A 20,407-nucleotide genomic window follows, 5' to 3' on the forward strand; every position below is an offset into this window, starting at 1 on the left:
TTAAATGAGTTATGAATTTTGGGGAGGAAGTTCACAAAGGTAAACTGCCATTCTTATTACATCATTTCAAGGGTACCTGTAATCAGCATGACTTATCACTGTTTATGTTAACCTTGATCACTTGGCTACACTAGTTTTTGTCTGGTTTCTTCACTGTAAAGTTACTCCCCTCTCCCCTATCTCCCATTTCTATACTGTACTCTCTAGAAGTAAGTCACCGTGTATAGCCTACACTTAAAGGATGGGGAGTTATGGTCCACCTTCTTGAGGGGATAGTATCTACTTAAATTATTTGACATTCTTCTATACAAGAAATTTGTCTTTTCTCCCCTCTTTATTTATTCAATCATTTCTATATGTCAGCATGTACTCATGGATATTTATTTTGTACTTCAGCTCATTTTGGTAATTTGGTTTGTAATTTGGTTTATCTTGCATTTTGGCCTATTTATTTTTTGCTGAAATTGTTCCAGTTTTAGTTATGGGAGCTCCTTCAATTGGTTCTTGACATACAACCCCCCCATCAGTGTGTGTGTGTGTGTGTGTGTGTGTGTGTGTGTGTGTGTGTGTAGCATTTCTTTACTTACTGACACTAAAAAATACTCTAGACTCATCTGTCCTAGAATCAAACATTTCTCTAATGAACCCTGATTCCTTTTATTCTAATGGTATTAGAAACTACTGTTTGGACACTGGGTGTGCTTGTTGCTAGTTCTTTTAGATCCTCTCAGCTGACAGAGCAAGGAAATAGATGTGTATATATAAATCTGCAGATATGCACATATCTATAAATGTTTCTGTATGAATCCATCTTTATTTGTATTAAGCTAAAAATGAATTCATCGTGAGATCTCCAACACTAATCACACTAACACACTGATCATCCTACTCTTACCTCCTTGCTTGTCTGTAATCTTCCAGTATAGCAGTGAGAAACTGGCTTTCATCATCCAACATCTAATACTTAATCATTCAATTCCAGTATTCATGTATAGTGGTTTCAGAATTGTTAATCCATACCTGCATGGGAAACAACTTTACCAACTAGAGCAAGGGTCCCCAACCCCTGAGCCACAGACTGTTACTGGTCCATGGCCCATTAGGAACTGGGCCACACAGCAGGAGGTGAGCGGGGGGCAAGTGAACGAGTGAACCTTCATCTGTATTTACAACCGCTCCCCATCGCTCACATTACTGCCTGAGTTCTGCCTCCTGTCAGATCAGCAGCAGCATTAGATTCTCATAGGAGCACGAACCCTACTGTGAACTGCACATGTGAGGGATCTAGGTTGCACACACCTTATGAGAATCTAATGTCTGATGATCTGAGGTGCAGCTGAGGCAGTGATGCCAGCACTGGGGAGCAGCTGCGAATACAGATTATCATTAGCAGAGAGGTTAGACTGCACAGAGACCATAATAAATCAATTGCTTGCAGACTCATATCAAAACCCTATCAGTGAGTGGCAAGTGACAATTAAGCTGCATCTTATGGAGTAGACTGGACATAAGCAACGCACTTTGGGTGTCACTGTCTCCCATAACTCCCAGATGGGACCATCCAGTTGCAGGAAAACAAGCTCAGGGCTCCCAGTGATTCTGCATTATGGTGAGTTCTATAATTATTTCATTATATATTACAAGGTAATAATAATAGAAATAAAGTACACAATAAATGTAATGCGCTTGAATCATCCCGAAACCATCCCCCCCGACCCCCAGTCCGTGGAAAAATTGCCTTCCATGAAACCAGTCCCTGGTGCCAGAAGGGTTGTGGACTCCTGAACTAGAGTACACTGCTTGTACTACACAGTTCCTTTGCCTTTATTTGTACAGTCTATACTCATTTCCAAAGTTATTTAGGTCAGTACCTTCATCTCCCACTTCAATGAGGTTATTTCATACATTTGTAATACAGTTAGGTAATTTTCTCACAGTCTGCATCCTGGGATCTCCTGACCTCCTCCTAAGTATTCTTGTTTTAATTAGCATACATTAAGGTTCACTTGTACTATAAAGTTCTGTGGGGTTTTTTTTTTAACATCTTTATTGGAGTATAATTGCTTTACAATGTTGTGTTAGTTTCTGCTATATAACTAAGTGAATCAGCTATATGTATACATATATCCCCATATCTCCTCCCTCTTGCGTTTCCCTCCCACCCTCCCTATCCCAGCCCTCTAGGTGGTCACAAAACACCGAGCTGATCTCCCTGTGCTATGCAGCTGCTTCCTACTAGCTATCTATTTTACATTTGGTAGTGTATATATGTCAGTGCTGCTCTGTCACTTCGTCCCAGCTTGCACTTCCCCTTCCCTGTGTCCTCAGGTCCATTCTCTGCCTCTGCATCTTTATTCCTATCCTGCCCCTAGGTTCATCAGAACCATTTTTTTTTAGATTCCGTATATATGTGTTAGCATACAGAATTTGTTTTTTCTTTCTGACTTATTCACTCTGTATGACAGACTCTAGGTCCATCCACCTCACTACAAATAACTCAATTTTGTTTCCTTTTATGGCTGAGTAATATTCCATTATATATACGTGCCACATATTCTTTCTCCATTCATCTGTCAGTGGACACTGAGGCTGCTTCCATGTCCTGGCTATTGTAAATAGACCTGCAGTGAACATTGTGGTACATGACTCTTTTTGAATTATGGTTTTCTCAGGGTATATGTCCAGTAGTGGGATTGCTGGGTCACATGGTAGTTCTATTTTTACTTTTTTAAGGAACCTCCACACTGTTCTCCATAGTGGCTGTACCAATTTACATTCTCACCAACAGTGCAAGAGGGTTCCCTTTTCTCCACACTCTCTCCAGCATCTACTGTTTGTAGATTTTTTTTTTTTTTTTTTTTTTTTTTTTTTGCAGTACGTGGGCCTCTCACTGTCGTGGCCTCTCCCGTTGTGGAGCACAGGCTCCGGACGTGCAGGCTCAGCGGCCATGGCTCACGGGCCCAGCCACTCTGCGGCATGTGGGATCTTCCCGGACTGGGGAACCAACCCGTGTCCCCTGCATCGGCAGGCAGACTCTCAACCACTGCGCCACCGGGGAAGCCCTGTTTGTAGATTTTTTGATGATGGCCATTCTGACTGGTGTGAGGTAATACCTCATTGTCATTTTGATTTGCATTTCTCTAATGATTACTGATGTGGACCATCCTTTCATGTGTTTGTTGGCAATCTGTATATCTTCTTGGGAGAAATGTCTATTTAGGTCTTCTGCCCATTTCTGGATTGGGTTGGTTGTTTTTTTGATATTGAGCTGCATGAGCGGCTTGTATATTTTGGAGATTAATTCTTTGTCAGTTGCTTCATTTGCAAATATTTTCTCCCATTCTGAGGGTTGTCTTTTCGTCTTCTTTATGATTTCCTTTGCTGTGCAAAAGCTTTTAAGTTTCATTAGGTCCCATTTGTTTATTTTTGTTTTTATTTCCATTTCTCTAGGAGGTGGGTCAAAAAGGATCTTGCTGTGATTTAGATCATGAGTATTCTGCCTATGTTTTCCTCTAAGAGTTTTATAGTGTCTGGCCTTATATTTAGGTCTTTAATCCATTTTGAGTTTATTTTTGTGTATGGTGTTAGGAAGTGTTCTAATTTCATTCTTTTACATGTAGCTGTCCAGTTTTCCCTGCACCACTTGTTGAAGAGGCTGTCTTTTCTCCATTGTATATTCTTGCCTCCTTTATCAAAGATAAGGTGACCATATGTACGTGGGTTTATCTCTGGGCTTTCTATCCTGTTCCACTGACCTATATTTCTAGTTTTGTGCCAGTACCATACTGTCTTGATTACTTTAGCCTTATAGTATATAGTCTGATGTCAGGGAGCCTGATTCCTTTTTTTTTCTCAAGATTACTTTGGCTATTTGGGGTCTTTTGTGTTTCCATACAAATTGTGAAATTTTTTATTCTAGTTCTGTGAAAAATGCCATTGGTAGTTTGACAGGGATTGTACTGAACCTGTAGATTGCTTTGGGTAGTATAGTCATTTTTACAATGTTGATTTTTTCAATCCAAGAACATGGTATATCTCTCCATCTGTTTGTATCATCTTTAATTTCTTTCATCATTGTCTTATAGTCTTCTGCATACAGGTCTTTTGTCTGCTTGGGTAGATTTATTCCTAGGTATTTTATTCTTTTTGTTGCATTGGTAAATGGGAGTGTTCCCTAATTTCTCTTTCAGATTTTACGTTGTTCATGCAACAACAAAAATGCAAGAAATGCTGTGCATTAATTTTGTATCCTGCTACTTTACCAAATTCATTGATTAGCTCTAGTAGTTTTCTGGTAACATTTTTAGGATTCTCTATGTGTAGTATCATGTCATCTGCAAACAGTGACAGCTTTTCACTGCTTCTCCAATTTGGATTCCTTTTATTTATTTTTTTATTCTTTTATTCCCTTTTTCTTTTCTGATTGCTGTGGCTGAAGCTTCCAAAACTGTGTTGAATAATAGTGGTGAGAGTGGGCAACCTTATCTTCTTCCTGTTCTTAGAGGAAATGGTTTCAGTTTTTCACCATTGAGAACGATGTTGGCTGTGGGTTTATCATATATGGCCTTAATTATGTTGAGGTAAGTTCCCTCTATGCCTACTTTCTGGAGAGCTTTTATCATAAATTGGTGTTGAATTTTGTCGAAAGCTTTTTGTGCATCTATTGAGATCATCATATGGTTTTTAGCCTTCAACTTGTTAATATGGTGTATCACATTGATTTGCATATACTGAAGAATCCTTGCATTCCTGAGATAAACCCTGCCTGATCATGGTGTATGATCCTTTTAATGTGCTGTTGGATTCTGTTTGCTAGTATTTTGTTGAGGATTTTTGCATCTATGTTCATCACTGATATTGGCCTATAGTTTTCTTTCTTTGTGACATGTCTAGTTTTGGTATCAGGGTGATGGAGGCCTCATAGAATGAGTTTGGGAGTGTTCCTCCCTCTGCTATATTTTGGAAGAGTTTTTGAAGGATAGGTGTTAGCTCTTCTCTAAATGTTTGATAGAATTTGCCTGTGAAGCCATCTGGTCCTGGGCTTTTATTTGTTGGAAGATTTTAAATCACAGTTTCAATTTCAGTGCTTTGATTGGTCTGTTTATATTTTTTCTTTCTTCCTGATTCAGTCTTGGAAGGTTGTGCTTTTCTAAGAATTTGTCCATTTCTTCCAGGTTGTCCATTTTATTGGCATATAGTTGCTTGTAGTAATCTCTCATGATCCTTTGTATTTCTGCAGTGTCAGTTGTTACTTCTCCTTTTTCATTTCTAATTCTATTGATTTGAGTCTCCTCCCTTTTTTTCTTGATGAGTCTGGCTGATGGTTTACCAATTTTGTTTATCTTCTTAAAGAACCAACTTTTAATTTTGTTGATCTTTGCTATTGTTTCCTTCATTTCTTTTCCATTTATTTTTCATCTGATCTTTATGATTTCTTTCCTTCTGCTAACTTCGGGGTTTTTTGTTCTTCTTTCTCTAATTGCTTTATGTGTAAAGTTAGGTTGTTTATTTGAGATTTTTCTTCTTTCTTGAGGTAGGATTGTATTGCTATAAACTTCCCTCTTTAGAACTGCTTTTGCTGCATCCCATAGGTTTTGGGTCATCATGTTTTCATTGTCATTTGTCTCTAGGTATTTTTTGATTTCCTCTTTGACTTCTTCATTGATCTCTTGGTTATTTAGTACCGTATTGTTTAGCCTCCATGTGTTTGTATTTTTTACAATTTTTTTCCTGTGATTGATATCTAGTATTACAGCATTGTGACCGGAAAAGATACATGATACAATTTCAGTTTTCTTAAATTTACCAAGGCTTGATTTGTGACCCAAGATATGATCCATCCTGGAGAATGTATCATGAGCACTTGAGAAGAAAGTGTATTCTGCTGTTTTCATATGGAATGTCCTATAAATATCAAGTCTATCTTGTTTAATGTATCATTTAAAGCTTGTGTTTCCTTATTTATTTTCATTTTGGATGATCTGTCCACTGGTGAAAGTGGGGTGTTAAAGTCCCCTACTATGATTGTGTTACTGTTGATTTCCCCCTTTGTGGCTGTTATCATTTGCCTTATGTATTGAGATGCTCCTTTGTTGGGTGCATAAATATTTACAATTGTTATGTATCTTCTTGGATTGATCCCTTGATCATTATGTAGTGTCCTTGTTTGTCTCTTTTAATAGTCTTTATTTTAAAGTCTATTTTGTCTGATATGAGAGTTGCTACTCCAGCTTTCTTTTGATTTCCATTTGCATGGAATATCTTTTTCCATCCCCTCACTTTCAGTCTGTATGTGTCCCTAGGTCTGAAGTGGGTCTCTTGTAGACAGCATATATACGGCTCTTGTTTTTGTATCTATTCAGCCCGTCTGTGTCTTTTGGTTGTGGCATTTAATCCATTTACATTCAAAGTTATTATCAATATGTATGTTCCTATTACCATTTTCTTAATTGTTTTGGGTTTGTTTTTGTAGGTCTTTTCCTTCTGTTGTGTTTCCTGCCTAGACAAGTTCCTTTAGCATTTGTTGTAAAGGTGGTTTGGTGGTGCTGAATTCTCTTAGCTTTTGCTTGTCTGTAAAGGTTTTAATTTCTCCATCAAATCTGAATGAGATCCTTGCTCGGTAGTGTAATCTTGGTTGGAGGTTTTTCCCTTTCATCACTTTAAATATATCCTGCCACTCCCTTCTGGCTTGCAGCGTTTCTGCTTAAAGCTCAGCTGTTAACCTTATAGGAATTCCCTTGTATGTTATTTGTTGCTTTTCCCTTTTAATATTTTTTCTTTGTATTTAATTTTTGATAGTTTGATTAATATGTGTCTTGACGTGTTTCTCCTTGGATTTATCCTGTATGGGACTGTCTGTGTTTCCTGGACTTGATTGACTCTATCCTTTCCCATGTTAGGGAAGTTTTCAAATATAATCTCTTCAAATATCTTCTCAGTCCCTTTCTTTTTCTCTTCTTATTTTGGGACACCTATAATTCAAATGTTGTTACACGTAATGTTGTCCCAGAGGTCTCTGAGACTGTCCTCAATTCTTTTCATTCTTTTTTCTTTATTCTGCTCTGTGATAGTTATTTCCACTATTTTATCTTTCAAGTCACTTATCCGTTCTTCCTTTGCAGTTATTCTGCTATTGGTTCCTTCTAGAGAATTTTTAATTTCATTTATTGTGTTGTTCATCATTGTTTGTTTGCTCTTTAGTTCTTCTAGGTCCTTTTTAAACATTTCTTGTATTTTCTCCATTCTGTTTCCAAGATTTTGGATCATTTTACTGTCATTAGTCTGAATTCTTTTTCAGGTAGACTGCCTATTCCCTCTTCACGTGTTTTTTCTGGTGGGTTTTTACCTTGCTCCTTCATCTGCTGTATATTTCTCTGTTTTCTCATTTTGCTTAACTTATTGTGTTTGGGGTCTTGTTTTCGCAGGCTGCACGTTCATAGTTCCCATTGTTTTTAGTGTCTGCCCCCAGTGGGTGAGGTTGTTTCATTGGCTTGTGTAGGCTTCCTGTTGGAGGGGACTGGTGCCTGTGGTCTCGTGTGTGGAGCTGGATCTTGTCTTTCTGCTAGGCAGGGCCGTGTCCGGTGGTGTGTTTTGGGATGTCTGTGAACTTAGTATGATTTTAGGCAGCCTCTCTGCTAATGGGTGGGGTTGTGTTCCTGCCTTGCTAGTTGTTTGGCATAGGGTGTCCAGCACTGTAGCTTGCTGGCCGTTGGGTGGAGATGGGTCTTAGGGTTGAGACGGAGGTTTCTGGGAGAGCTCTCACGGATTGGTATTATGTGGGGCCGGGAGGTCTCTGGTGGTCCAGTGTCCTGAACTCGGCTCTCTCACCTTAGAGGCTCAGTCCTGACACCAGGCTGGAGCACCAAGACCCTGTCAGCCACAGGGAATTATCAAGGTAGTGGTCATTGGCAAGTGAAACCACAAGGGAAGAGACCCGTGCTATGCCTGGTCCTGCTGAGCAGTTTTCAGACTTCACCTCATTCTGGCAGCAGGACAACTGGGTTGGCCACACGAGGCAGGATGGGGTCCATTAAGCGGGCAGCGCTCAGCTGCTGCGTGGACTGAGGGGCCCAGTCAAAGCCCTCGGGGAAGGGTGACAGCCGCTGGCCTCCGGCCTCCTGTGGCCGCAGCCTCTTTGGGGTCTCCCTCCCGGTGTCAAGTCACTCTCACTTCTGCTTTGGTGGCTGTGCCTTTACCCTAAGCTTCTTAACGAGGCTAGCACTCCCTGAGGCGACATGTGAAAAGCGCGGGCCGCACTGACGCACGAGAAACCTCTGTGGGTTTTTATAAATGGATATTGCCCTACATCTACCATTACAGTATCATACAGACAGTTTCAACTAAAAACCCCCTTTGATCAGTCTCTTCAGCTTTTCCCCCTCCCCAACCCTCTGGCAATTTTTTTTTTTTTTTTTGCCTTTTCTAGAATGTCATTTAAATAGAACCATATAACATGTAGCGTTTCCGGACTGATTTCTTTCATTTAGCAATATGCATTTACAGTCCATTCATGTTTTTGTGTGACTTTATAGCTAATTCCTTTTTTTAATCACTAATATTCAGTTGTAATGAATATAACACTGTTTATCTGTTCACCTATTGAAGGACATTATGGTTGCCTTAGTTTGGTGATTATAAATAAAGCTGCTGTAAACATTTGTGTACAAGTTTTTGTGTGGACATGAGTTTTCAGGTCTTACTGAAACTGTCTTTCAACATGGCTCTATCACTTGCATTTCCACCAGCAATGAATGAGAGTTCTTTCTGGTCCTCATCCTCATCAGCAGTTGATACTGTTCTTATTTATTTATTTTTTTTTTTGGATTTTAGTCTTTCAGATAGGTATGTACTGGTATCTTATTGTTGTTTCACTTTTTATTTACCTAATGACAAGTGATGTTGAAGATCTTTTCATACGCTTATTTGCCATCTGTATATTATTGAGAGTTTTTGGTTCAGATCTTTTGTTTATTGTCAGGTTAGGTTGTTTGTTGTCTTACTATTGAATTTTAAGAATTCTTTGGATATTTTGCATAGAAGTCCTTTATATGATATGTGCTTTGCAGATACTTTCTCCCAATTGGTGCCTTGATTTTCATTCTCTTAACAGTGCCTTTTATAGAGCAAAATTTTAAAATTTTAATAGAATCCAGCTTATCAGTTTTTTCTTTTTTGGATCATACGTTTGATGTTATATCTAAATTCATCATCAAACCCAAGATCCTATGTTTTCTTCTAGAAGTTTATGGTTTTATATTTTATATTTATATCTACGATCCATTTTGAGGTAATTAGTTAATTTTTATGTGAGGTATAAGGTTTGTATCTACGTTTATTTTTTTTGCATGTGGATGTCCAGTTGCTCCAGGACCACTGTTGAGAAGATTATCCTTTCTCCACTGAATTGCCATTGTGCTTTTGTCAAAACTGAGTTGATTGTATTTGTGTAGGTCTATTTCTGACCTCTCTATTCCATCGATCGATGAGGCTCTACTTTCACTAGTGCATACTGTTTTTTTTTTTTGTTTTTTTTTTTGCTGTACGCGGGCCTCTCACTGTTGTGGCCTCTCCCGTTGCGGAGCACAGGCTCCGGACACGCAGGCTCAGCGGCCATGGCTCACGGGCCCAGCTGCTCCACGGCATGTGGGATCTTCTCGAACCGGGGCACGAACCCGTGTCCCCTGCATCAGCAGGCAGACTCTCAACCACTGCGCCACCAGGGAAGCCCTGCATACTGTTTTGAGTACTTTAACTGTATAGTAATTCTGGGAATCAAGTGGTGTGAATCATCCAACTCTGTTCTTCTTTTTCAATATTGTGTTGGCTATTTTAGGTTCTTTGCCTTTCCATATAAATTTGAGAATCACTTTGTCAATATCTACAAAATAGCTTTCTAGGACTTTGATTGAAATTGCCTAAATTTTATAAATCATAAGAATTGCAAATGCTTTTCTGTATCTGTTTTGATGATCACATGGCTTTTTCCTTTATTTTATTATTTTTTTAATCCCATACTCCCAGCTTACCTCCCCCTCCTTTCCCCTTTGGTAACCATAAGTTTGTTTTTTATGTCTGTGAGTCTGTTTCTGTTTTGTAAATGAGTTCATTTGTACTCTTTTTAGATTCCACATATAAGTGGTCTCATATAATATTTGTCTTTGTCTGACTTACTTCACTGAGTATGATAATCTCTAGGTCCATCCATGTTGCTGCAAATGGCATTATTTCATTCTTTTTTATGGCTGAGTAATATTCCATTGTGTGTGTGTGTGTGTGTGTGTGTATAGATAACACATCTTCTTTATCTGTTTATCTGTTGATGGACACTTAGGTTGCTTCCATGTCTTGGCTATTGTAAATAGTGCCACTATGAACATTGGGGTGCATGTATCTTTTTGAATTAGCACTTTTGTTTTCCAGATAGTTGCCTAGGAGTGAGATTGCTGGATCATATTTTTACTTTTTTAAAGAACCTCCCTACTGTTTTCCATAGTAGCTGCACCAATTTACATCCCCACTGCCAGTGTAGAAGGGTTTTCTTTTCTCCACAACCTCTCCAGCATTTATTATTTGTAGATTTTTTGATGATAACCATTTCTGACAGGTGTGAGGTGATACCTCATTGTAGTTTTGATTTTCATTTCTCTGATAATTAGCAATGTTGAGCATCTTTTCATGTGCCTGTTGGCCTTCTGTATGTCTTCTTTGGAGAAATGTCTATTTAGGTACTCTGCCCTTTTTTTTTGATTGGGTTATTTGTTTTTTTGTTACTGAGTTGTATGAGCTGTTTATATATTTTGGAAATTAAACCCCTGTCAGTTGTATCATTTGCAAATATTTTCTCCCAGTCCATAGGTTGTCTTTTCATTTTGTTTATGGTTTCCTTTGCTGTGCAAAACTGATGTGTGATTAGGTCCCATTTGTTTATTTTTGCTTTTATTTCTTTTGCCTGGGGAGACTGACCAAAGAAAACATTGCTATGATTTATATCAGAGAATGTTTTGCCTATATTCTCTTCTAGGAGTTTTATGGTGTCATGTCTTATATTTAAGTCTTTATGCCATCTTGAGTTTATTTTTATGTATGGTGTGAGGGAGTGTTCTAACTTCATTGATTTACATACGGGTGTCCATCTTTCCCAACAAACACCACTTGCTGAAGAGACTGTCTTTTCTCCATTGTTTATTCTTGCCTCCTTTGTCATAGATTAATTGACCATAGGTATGAGTTTATTCCTGGGCTCTCTGTTCTGTTCCATTGATCTATATGTTTCTTTTTGTGCCAGTACCATGCTGTTCCGATTACTGTAGTTTTGTAGTATTGTCTGAAGTCTGAAAGGGTTGTGCCTCCAGCTTTGTTCTTTTTCCTCAGGATTGCTTTGGCAATTCTGAGTCTTTTGTGGTTCCATATAAATTTTAGGATTATTTGTTCTAGTTTTGTGAAAAATGTCATGGGTAATTTGATAGGGATCACATTAAATCTGTAGATTTCTTTGGGTAATATGGCCATTTTAACAATATTAATTTTTCCAATCCAAGAGCATGGTTATCTTTCCATTTCCTTCAATCCTCTTCAAATTCCTTTTTCAGTGTTCTATAGTTCTCAGTGTGTAAGACTTTCACCTTCTTGGTTAGGTTTAATCCTAGGGTTTTTGTTTTTTAGTGTGGTTTTAAACAGGATTTTTTTTTTTTTACTTTCCCATTCTGATATTTCATTGTTAGTGTAAAGAAATGCAGCAGACTTCTGTATATTAATATTGTGTCTTGCTACCTTGCTGAATTCATTTATCAGTTCTAGTAGTTTTTGTATGGAGTCTTTACAGTTTCTTATATAGAGTATCATTCATTTGCATATAATGAGAATTTTACCTCTTCCTTTTCTGATTTGGATACCTTTTATTTCTTTTTCTTGTCTGATTGCTGTTACTAGGGCTCCCAATACTATGTTGAATAGAATTGGGCATCGTTGTTTTGTTCCAGAATTTAGCAGGAAGGCTTTCAGCTTTTCACCCTTTAGTATTATTTTGCCTGTGGGTTTGTCATAAATGACTTCTATTATGTTGAGGTATGTTCCCTCTATACCCATTTTGGCAAGAGTTTTTTTTTTTATCATGAATGGATGTTGAATTTTATCAGATGCTTTTTCTGCATCTATTGAGATAATTATGTGGTTTATTTCTTTTCTTTTGTTGATGTGGTGTATCACATTGATTGATTTGTGTATGTGGAACTATCCTTGTGACCCTGGAATTAATACAACTTGATCATGGTGTATGATCCTTTTTTTGTGTTGTTCCTTTATTTTGTTAATGTGGTAAATTATGTTGCTTGATTTTGAAATGTTAAAGCAATCCTGCATTCCTGGAATAATTTCAACTTGGTTGTGATGTTTTATATATTCTATCTATTGCTGGATTCAGTTTGCTAATATTTTGTTTAAGTTTTTTTTATGTATATTCATGAGATAGGTTGGCCTATAACTTTCCTTTTTTTATAATGTCTTTGTCAGGTTGAGGTCTTAAATTTATGTTGACTTCATAAAATGAGTTGGGAGGCATTTCTTTCTATTTTATTCATTTTTTAATGTGTATGAGTAAGATTGATTTTATATGTTTTTAAAATATTTATTTGAATTCACTGAGGAAGTCATCTTGGCCTGTAATAACAGGCCACTTTTCTTTATTAAGTTTTATTTTCATCCTTTTTTAAAGTTAAATTTATTGAATTAGAATTCATATACAATCAAATACACACATTTGAAAGTTCAATTTAATGAGTTTTGACTAATGTATAAACCTGGGTAACTCCCACCACAATCAAGATACAGAGAAGTTTCATCACCTAAAAAGCTCCCTTGTGCCCACTTACCATTAGTACCTTCCCTCTCTCTAGCCCCAGGCAAAAACTGAGTTTCACATGCTTATTTGTCATCTGTATTTCTTTGGTGAGTTTTCTGTTCATATCTTTTGCCCATTTTTTAATTGGGCTGTTTGTTTTCTTATTGCTGTACTTTCTAAATTATAGTTTATTTTACCTGTCCTAGAATTTCATATAAATGAACTCAGACATATTATTGAGCTTGTTTTGCTCAGCATAATGTTTTTGAGCTTCATCCTTGGGTATTATGTATATCAGTGTTTCATTCAGTTTTTATTGCTGAGTAATATTGCATTGTATGCATACACCACAATTTATTTAACCATTCTCCTGTTGGACATGTTGGTTGTTTTCAGTGTTTAGCTATTATTAATAAAGCTGGTATTAACATTTTTGTGCAAGTATTTGTGTGAATATATATTTTCATTTCTGTTGGGTAAATTCCTACGAGTAGAATTGCTCGGTCATATGGTAAGTGTATGTTAACTTTTTATGAAATTGAGAAACATTTCTCCAAAGAAGTTATACCATTTTACACTCCCACCTGCATGCTGTGAAGAGTTCCAGTTTTTCCATATTTTCCTCACCACTTAATGTTGTCGGTCTTTTAAATATTTGCCACTCTAGTAGGTGTGTAGTGGTATCACATTGTGGTTTTAATTTGCATTACCCTGATCACTAGCAATTTTGAGCATCATATTATGTGCTTATTGGCCATTTGCATATCTTACGATGTTTCTGTTCAAATCTTTTACCCATTTTTTAAAGTACTCTTAAAGAGAGTGATTTGTTACAAATTTTAATATACAGAAACTATTGAGAAACAGACATGTACCTTTTTTCCCCCTTAAAATGAATCATGTACTGTTCTGACCATAGCTTTTTCTAATTTTAATCTAATGCTCAAAACTTGATGTGATGTTATGCTTTATAACAAGCCATAAACATTAGTTTTGTAGTAAAACTGTTTAAATTAATTTGGCTCTTATCTGATAATTTTTTGTGTGAGTGTGCCCATTTTTTAGTAGGATTGCTTATGTTCTTGTATTGAGTTGTATAGTTCTTTATATATTACGGATTCAGTTGTTTGGCAGATATATGTTCTGCAAATATTTTTTCCCAACATTTTGCTCATCGTTCCATTTTCTTAAAAGTGGCTTTAAAAGGACTGAAGTTTTAAATTTTGTTAACATTTAAATTTTTGTTTTTTAAAAAATTGGTTCATGCTTTTTGGTTCCCAAGAAATCTTTGCCTACTCAGAGTTGCAAAGATTTTCACCTGTTTTTTTCCTAGAGATATTATAGTATTAGCTTTTATGTTTAGGTTTTGGTCCATTTTGAGTTAATTTTTGTGTTATGGTGTGAGGTTAACCGTCAACATTCATTTTTTCCCCTCCAAACCTCCAGTTCCAGTACCACTAAAAAAAACTTGATTAAGACTGTGTTGAATCTAGAAATTAATTTAGGCAGAATGGACATGTTAACAGTTTTGGGTCTGCAAATCCATGAGCACAGTTTAGCTCTCTCTTAGGTATTTGTAAATTATCTCAGCAATGTTTTATAGCTTTTAATGTAGAGGTCTTGTACTGTTTTGTTATATTTGTTCCTGTGTATTTGACCTTGTTCGCTAATAGTGTAAATGAAATTCTTTTCCTTCATTTTCTAGTTATTCATTATTATGCCTGATTATCTTTGGACATTTTATTGAAAATTTATAGATATAATTTAATAGTCTGGGTGATGTAATTTTAATGAAGACAAGATTTCCTTTTGCTTCTGGAAAGCATTTAGGCTAGGTGGAGATCACTTTAATCCAGTAAGGGATTGAGCTCATTAAAAGCTGGACTTCAGTTCTAATAAGGGCTTGTCTATTTCCTGTTCATTCTTCTTCCTAAGGTGTAGACCTTTCAGAGTCCAACTGGAATCCTGGGGCATCCACCAAAGTCTCTCCTGGGCTTCCCTGGTGGGGCAGTGGTTGAGAGTCCGCCTGCTGATGCAGGGGACACGGGTTCGTGCCCCGGTCCGGGAAGATCCCACGTGCCGTGGAGCAGCTGGGCCCGTGAGCCATGGCTGCTGAGCCTGCGTGTCCGGAGCCTGTGCTCCACAATGGGAGAGGCCACAACAGTGAGAGGCCCACGTACCACACAAAAAAAAAAAAAAAGAAAAGAAAAATGTCTCTCCTCATTGCTGGATCCCAAATTCCAATTTGTGTGCCTTCAAGCCTGTGAAGATTGCCAGAAGCTATGTTTAGCTTCTTAGCCTCTCAACCATTGCTTTTGCTTTCATATTTGGCAGTTGCCTCAATGGGAAAAGTTACCTAAAATATACTTGGATCACTTCTTTTGTCTTCTCTCTTATAACTTGTCTCAAAAGCTACCACCACGGTAGCTTTCTGATGCCTTCAAATCATGATTTCTTTCTTTCTTTTAAAAAAAAATAATACATATATAATGTAATATATATATATATGTTATATATGTATATATATTTCCAAGCTATTCAGCAGGAGGGTTGGTCTGAGACAACCTAGTAAGCCATTGCCAGAAGTGTCTTTCTCTTATTCCTCTCCCCCTCTACTTTTCCCTCCCAACCTCCACTAGAATATTCACATTTTCTCTGTATCTCATTTACTGTTATATTCCCTAGAATAGTGCCTAGCACAGAATAGAAGTCAGTAGGTATTTGTTGAGTGAAAGAATGGATGAATTAACATTCTATCTGGGAAGATAGAATGGACATTCAAAAGAAAATATCTTTACTATCATTTTCTCAAACTTAAGAGATAGCTAAGTAGCTATTCTTGAGCATAATTATGGTGAGTTTTGAACTGGAGCTCAGGACCTTTAGAGGAGTTCTAGTCTCTTATTGATGTTTCCTCAACATGTTATGTGACATCGTTTGGTCTTTATTTCTCCATTTGTAAATGATTTATTACTCTCTTACTCATGGAAATTGTTACTAAAATTTAAGAGCTTTCAAGAGAAAAAAAGTAAGTGGGAGTTCCCTGGTAGCTTAGTGGTTAGGATTCTGGGTTTTCACTGCTGTGCCCCAGATTGAGTCCCAGGTCAGGGAACTGAGATCCCTCAAGTGCATGGTGCAGCCAAAAAAAAAAGAGAGAGAAAAAAAATTAAAAAGATGAAAAGGACATTGGAATTAATGTTTTAATCAAGCAATCAAAATTCTTTGGTATAAGTATAGGCTTATAATTTGTATTATTAAAATCTACCAGTGAATACAATTAAGACGAATAAATTGTTATCATGTTTTAAGAGGTAAAGATGAAGAGTTCCATAAAAAATTACATTTTGCATTGTGCATAAATGTTTGCCTGTGTTTTTTCCCCCTCTTCCCTTTAGGGCCATTTTAAGTGCGAGATCTAGTTATTTTGCTGCAATGCTGAGTGGCTGTTGGGCTGAAAGCTCCCAAGAGTACATTACTCTTCAAGGGTAAGCAGAATTTTTACAAGGCAGCTTGACTGCAAATGATTATAAATAATGCTTGTAATACAAAGCACTTTTCATGAATCTGATTTCCCTGTATGTTCAATGAAATGTTTCTCATGTGGTACAATTCAGCAAAGTACACTTTCTGAAAATGAGAGGTAGTTGGGAACATTTAGTAATAGAGATAGTGTGTTAGTCTTCTCAGACTACCATAACAAGATACCACAAACTGGGTGGTTTAAACAGCAAAGATTTGTTTTCTCACAGTTCTGCAAGATCAAGATGCCAGCAAGGTTGGTGTCTGGTGAGAGCTCTTACCTTGGGTCCTTGGGTTGTAGATAGGCACTTTTCCACTGTGTGCTCCAAGGATGTTCTTTTTAAGTGCATGGGGCTGGGGGGCAGGGAGGTAAAAGGAAGGTAGAAGGAGAGAGCTCACTCTCTGATGTTCTTATAAGGACACTAATCCTATCACATCAGGGCTGGGCCCCACCCTTACTACCTCATTTAACCTTAATTATTTCCTTAGAAGCCCCATGTCCATATAGGTACACAGGAGTTAGGGCTTCAATATATGAATTTGAGTGGGTGGGGGAACACAAATATTCAGTCTGTAATAGGTAGTTTCTTAAAGAATAATTTGGATAGGTGTGGATTTCACTGACCTGTGATAGTGCAATGGTGAATCTACACAGTTGGTGGCAGTTTAAACTGCTGAGACAGTTATTAAGAGATGAACTACTTCCTTAAATGGTGAAATAGAATATTTTTTTGGTCACAGATGATCACTGTGAGAATCTGGAGGGTACAATATGGGAGAGGGCTCTGTCAGTAGGAAAACTGCCTGGGCGTCCTGAGGGAGCCTGTCAGCCCTGCATCATTTACACTGCTGATGTTTCCTCGACTGGGTCAATCATGGCTAGAGGGTTGGGTGTGGAATGGTGGTAGTGGTGATTCCATAACAGTGGATGCATGGAAAGTATTGATAAATTCTCACTATTTTTTACACTGGCCTATAATCTTGAGCCTTCTAGGTTACAGCTGTCTGGTTTGCTTACTAACTAAAATTGATCCCCAAATGGCTCTCATTTTTAATTTCTCAGTCTATAAAATATGGAAAATTGAAACATTATTTGTAAGAATATATTATGTGTTTTTATTTATTTTTTGTATTTCATTCATTTAATAGAAATGAAACACATATGCAGAAGAACCTAAACCTCCTTTCTTTTTTACCAGGGTTTTAGAGAGTTGTGTTTTAATTATATTACCTATCACAGTTTTGATACACATATCACAATCTGGCAATCACCAGGTAGTTTCTGATTATGGAAGATTTTGTACTCCAAGCAAAGAGTTTATTAGCCTATGGGTAAAAGGAATGTGTAGTTGAATCAGCTGGTGAAATCTTATCATTCACTGTTGAAAAACAACCTGAAAGATATATATATCCTACCAAGAAGTCCTCTTCCTTTATGGTGGGATTTAAAATATCTGCTGAATATAGGAAGAGGGATAATGCTAACAGAGGCCAGAATTTCTCTAAGTGTGTCAATCCTAGGGATATTCACTCTAGTGTAATTTTGGAAACATGTCCAGGGACTGTGTTTCAGATGTTTTAGATATCATTTTTTAAAACTGTCGATCTTCTCTCATTAGAACTGAATTCAATAAAATTTAAATGAAGAGATAACCTAGTTTGACTCAGAATGCAACTTTTTTGGCATTTATTAAAAATCATGCGATTCTATGTAGTGAGATAAAGGTCAAAAGAAGTGTATGATTATTGGACCTTACATGACAGCAGGGGAAAGTAATTTACAGAGAACACTTGTCTAATTTTGTAGAAGAAATCTTAGTTGCTTATATGTTTAGTGACAATTTTTACTATCTGATACCTATTAACATATATATACCTTTGTTCCTCTCTCCAAATAGATTCTGTCCTCAGTAGTGATAATACCTTACAATAACATCATATATTTTCTAGGTTTCTTCCACACTTATGGTGCCCTTTAATTTTTAGAATCAGTCTTTTTTTTTTTTTTTTTTTTTTTTTTTTTTTTTTTTTTGCGGTACGCGGGCCTCTCACTGTTGTGGCCTCTCCCGTTGCGGAGCACAGGCTCCAGACGTGCAGGCCCAGCAGCCATGGCTCATGGGCCCAGCTGCTCTGTGGCATGTGGGATCTTCCCGGACTGGGGTACGAACCCGTGTCCCCTGCATCGGCAGGCAGACTCTTAACCACTGTGCCACCAGGGAAGCCCCAAGAGAGGGAGAGAATTTTTTTTTTTTTTTTTTTTTTGCAGTACGTGGGCCTCTCACTGCCGTGGCCTCTCCCGTTGCGGAGCACAGGCTCCGGACGCGCAGGCCCAGCGGCCATGGCTCACGGGCCCAGCCGCTCCGCGGCATATGGGATCCTCCCGGACCGGGGCACGAACCCGTATCCCCTGCATCGGCAGGCGGACTCTCAACCACTGCGCCACCAGGGAGGCCCGAGGGAGAGAATTTTAAGCAGAGTGAACAGTATCTGCTAAGGCATGGATGTATAAAGAATTATAAGTAGTTCAGGTATAAGAAATGGCAGTTTACTTATCTTGGAACAGCTGCTAGAGAGGGAGAACTAGAGATCAGATGATAAAGAACATTGTACACCAAGCTAAAGAATTTAGGCTTTTTTCCAAGGTGCTATGGAGAATTGTTGAAGAGTTTTTAAAGTCAGGGGCTATATCAGATTTACATTTTAGTAAAGTCACTCTAATAACAATGTGGGAAATGGGATGCAAGGAGATAATTTCAGGCAAGAAGCCCACACGAGAGGATACATTATCATAGTACAGAGGAGAGAAACTGAGAGGCTAAACCAGGGCAGTGAAAGGGGGAATTAGACAGCAGAGGCTGAATTCAAGAAAATTTTCAAGGTATAAAATGACAGAATATAATGAGGGAGAGAATTAAGATGAACCTCCAGCTCTGACTTAGGCATTTAGGTTATTGTTCAGTCTTCTTTTTGTTATTCCTGTTTTGTTCATAGCACTGTTGCAGGACTTCTTGCATCTTGTCCCACCTCCTTTTCCTCGGTACCAAGGAGAGTGAATTATCCAACAACCATTGGGCATTGGTCAGGACGAACTCTAGATGAGAGGTAATTTGATTTCTTTTCTCCTTTCTTCTCTGCTGAACCCGTGTAAAGAGGTGATGGGGAAGAGGGGCATCTGCTATCCATCTTTGCTATCTGTTGGAGTTTTGAGGGGGCCTCAATAAATGGTATACTTTCTTCCTGCTCAAAATGAGACAAAAGACTCAGCAGATGAAGTTAGAAAACATTTTGTTGATTTTTGATAAAAACTGTTAAAGCAGTAAAATGTGCTTTAACGCAAGAGCCAAAGTTGATTTGCTTGCTATGTCTACTCTAAGACAGCCCACCTGAGAGGAAGTCTGAATCTGGACAGCGGATGCACTTCTTCCTCATCACCTCTTACCACTGGTTCAGCAGAGAAGAAAGGAGAAAAGGAATCAAATTACCTCTCATCTCAAGTTCCTCTTGATCAACAGCCAGTGGTTGTTGTCTACCAACCAGATAATTAACCTCCCTTGATACAGAGGAATAGAGGGTGGGACAAGATGCAAGAAGTCCTGTAACAGTGCTATGAACAAAATAAGAAAAACAGAAAGAAGACTGAATTTGGGGTGTTGGGAGAGGAAGTCATGAATTTAGAGTTTGAGATCTAGTAGTCAGTGGGACATAAAGATTATCACTTCAGACTACTTCTTAAGTCATGTTTTTACTTTTAAATCTGTAAAATGAGGATCTTGGCGGAGCTAGAGCCACTGGATAGGTATTACAAATTAAGAAATCTATACAGCATAATAAGACTCTTTCTAGTGAGTAGAGTTGTCCATCCCAGGCTTTAAGCAAGACCAGAGGCCATTTGTCAAAGATGCTGAGAAGGATTTCATAATGAGCCAGAGGTTGAACTATGACCTCTAAAGTCCTTTCTAACTTTGTCTATCATGGAAGATGCCCAAAAAATAATCCGTTATTTTATAATATACTAATAACATTTTATAGCATATAAAAACCCATAGCTGCAGT

The 20,407-nt window shown here is 37.7% G+C and overlaps 1 protein-coding gene across 2 annotated transcripts in view; it reads left to right on the forward strand.

Moving 5' to 3' along the window:
• Positions 1–20,407, forward strand: part of BTBD8 (BTB domain containing 8) — a gene marked incomplete at its 5' end in the record, with an annotated part of 89,830 nt that overhangs the window by 33,912 nt on the left and 35,511 nt on the right. For both annotated transcript variants that reach the window (XM_079696426.1, XM_079696425.1), the window contains one exon: positions 16,231–16,320. In XM_079696426.1, coding sequence (XP_079552552.1) covers positions 16,231–16,320 — 90 coding nt within the window. The remainder of the gene's footprint in view (positions 1–16,230; positions 16,321–20,407) is intronic.

Source organism: Hyperoodon ampullatus (assembly GCF_949752795.1).
Source record: "Hyperoodon ampullatus genome assembly, chromosome: 2".
NCBI classification, from domain to species: Eukaryota; Metazoa; Chordata; class Mammalia; order Artiodactyla; family Ziphiidae; genus Hyperoodon; species Hyperoodon ampullatus.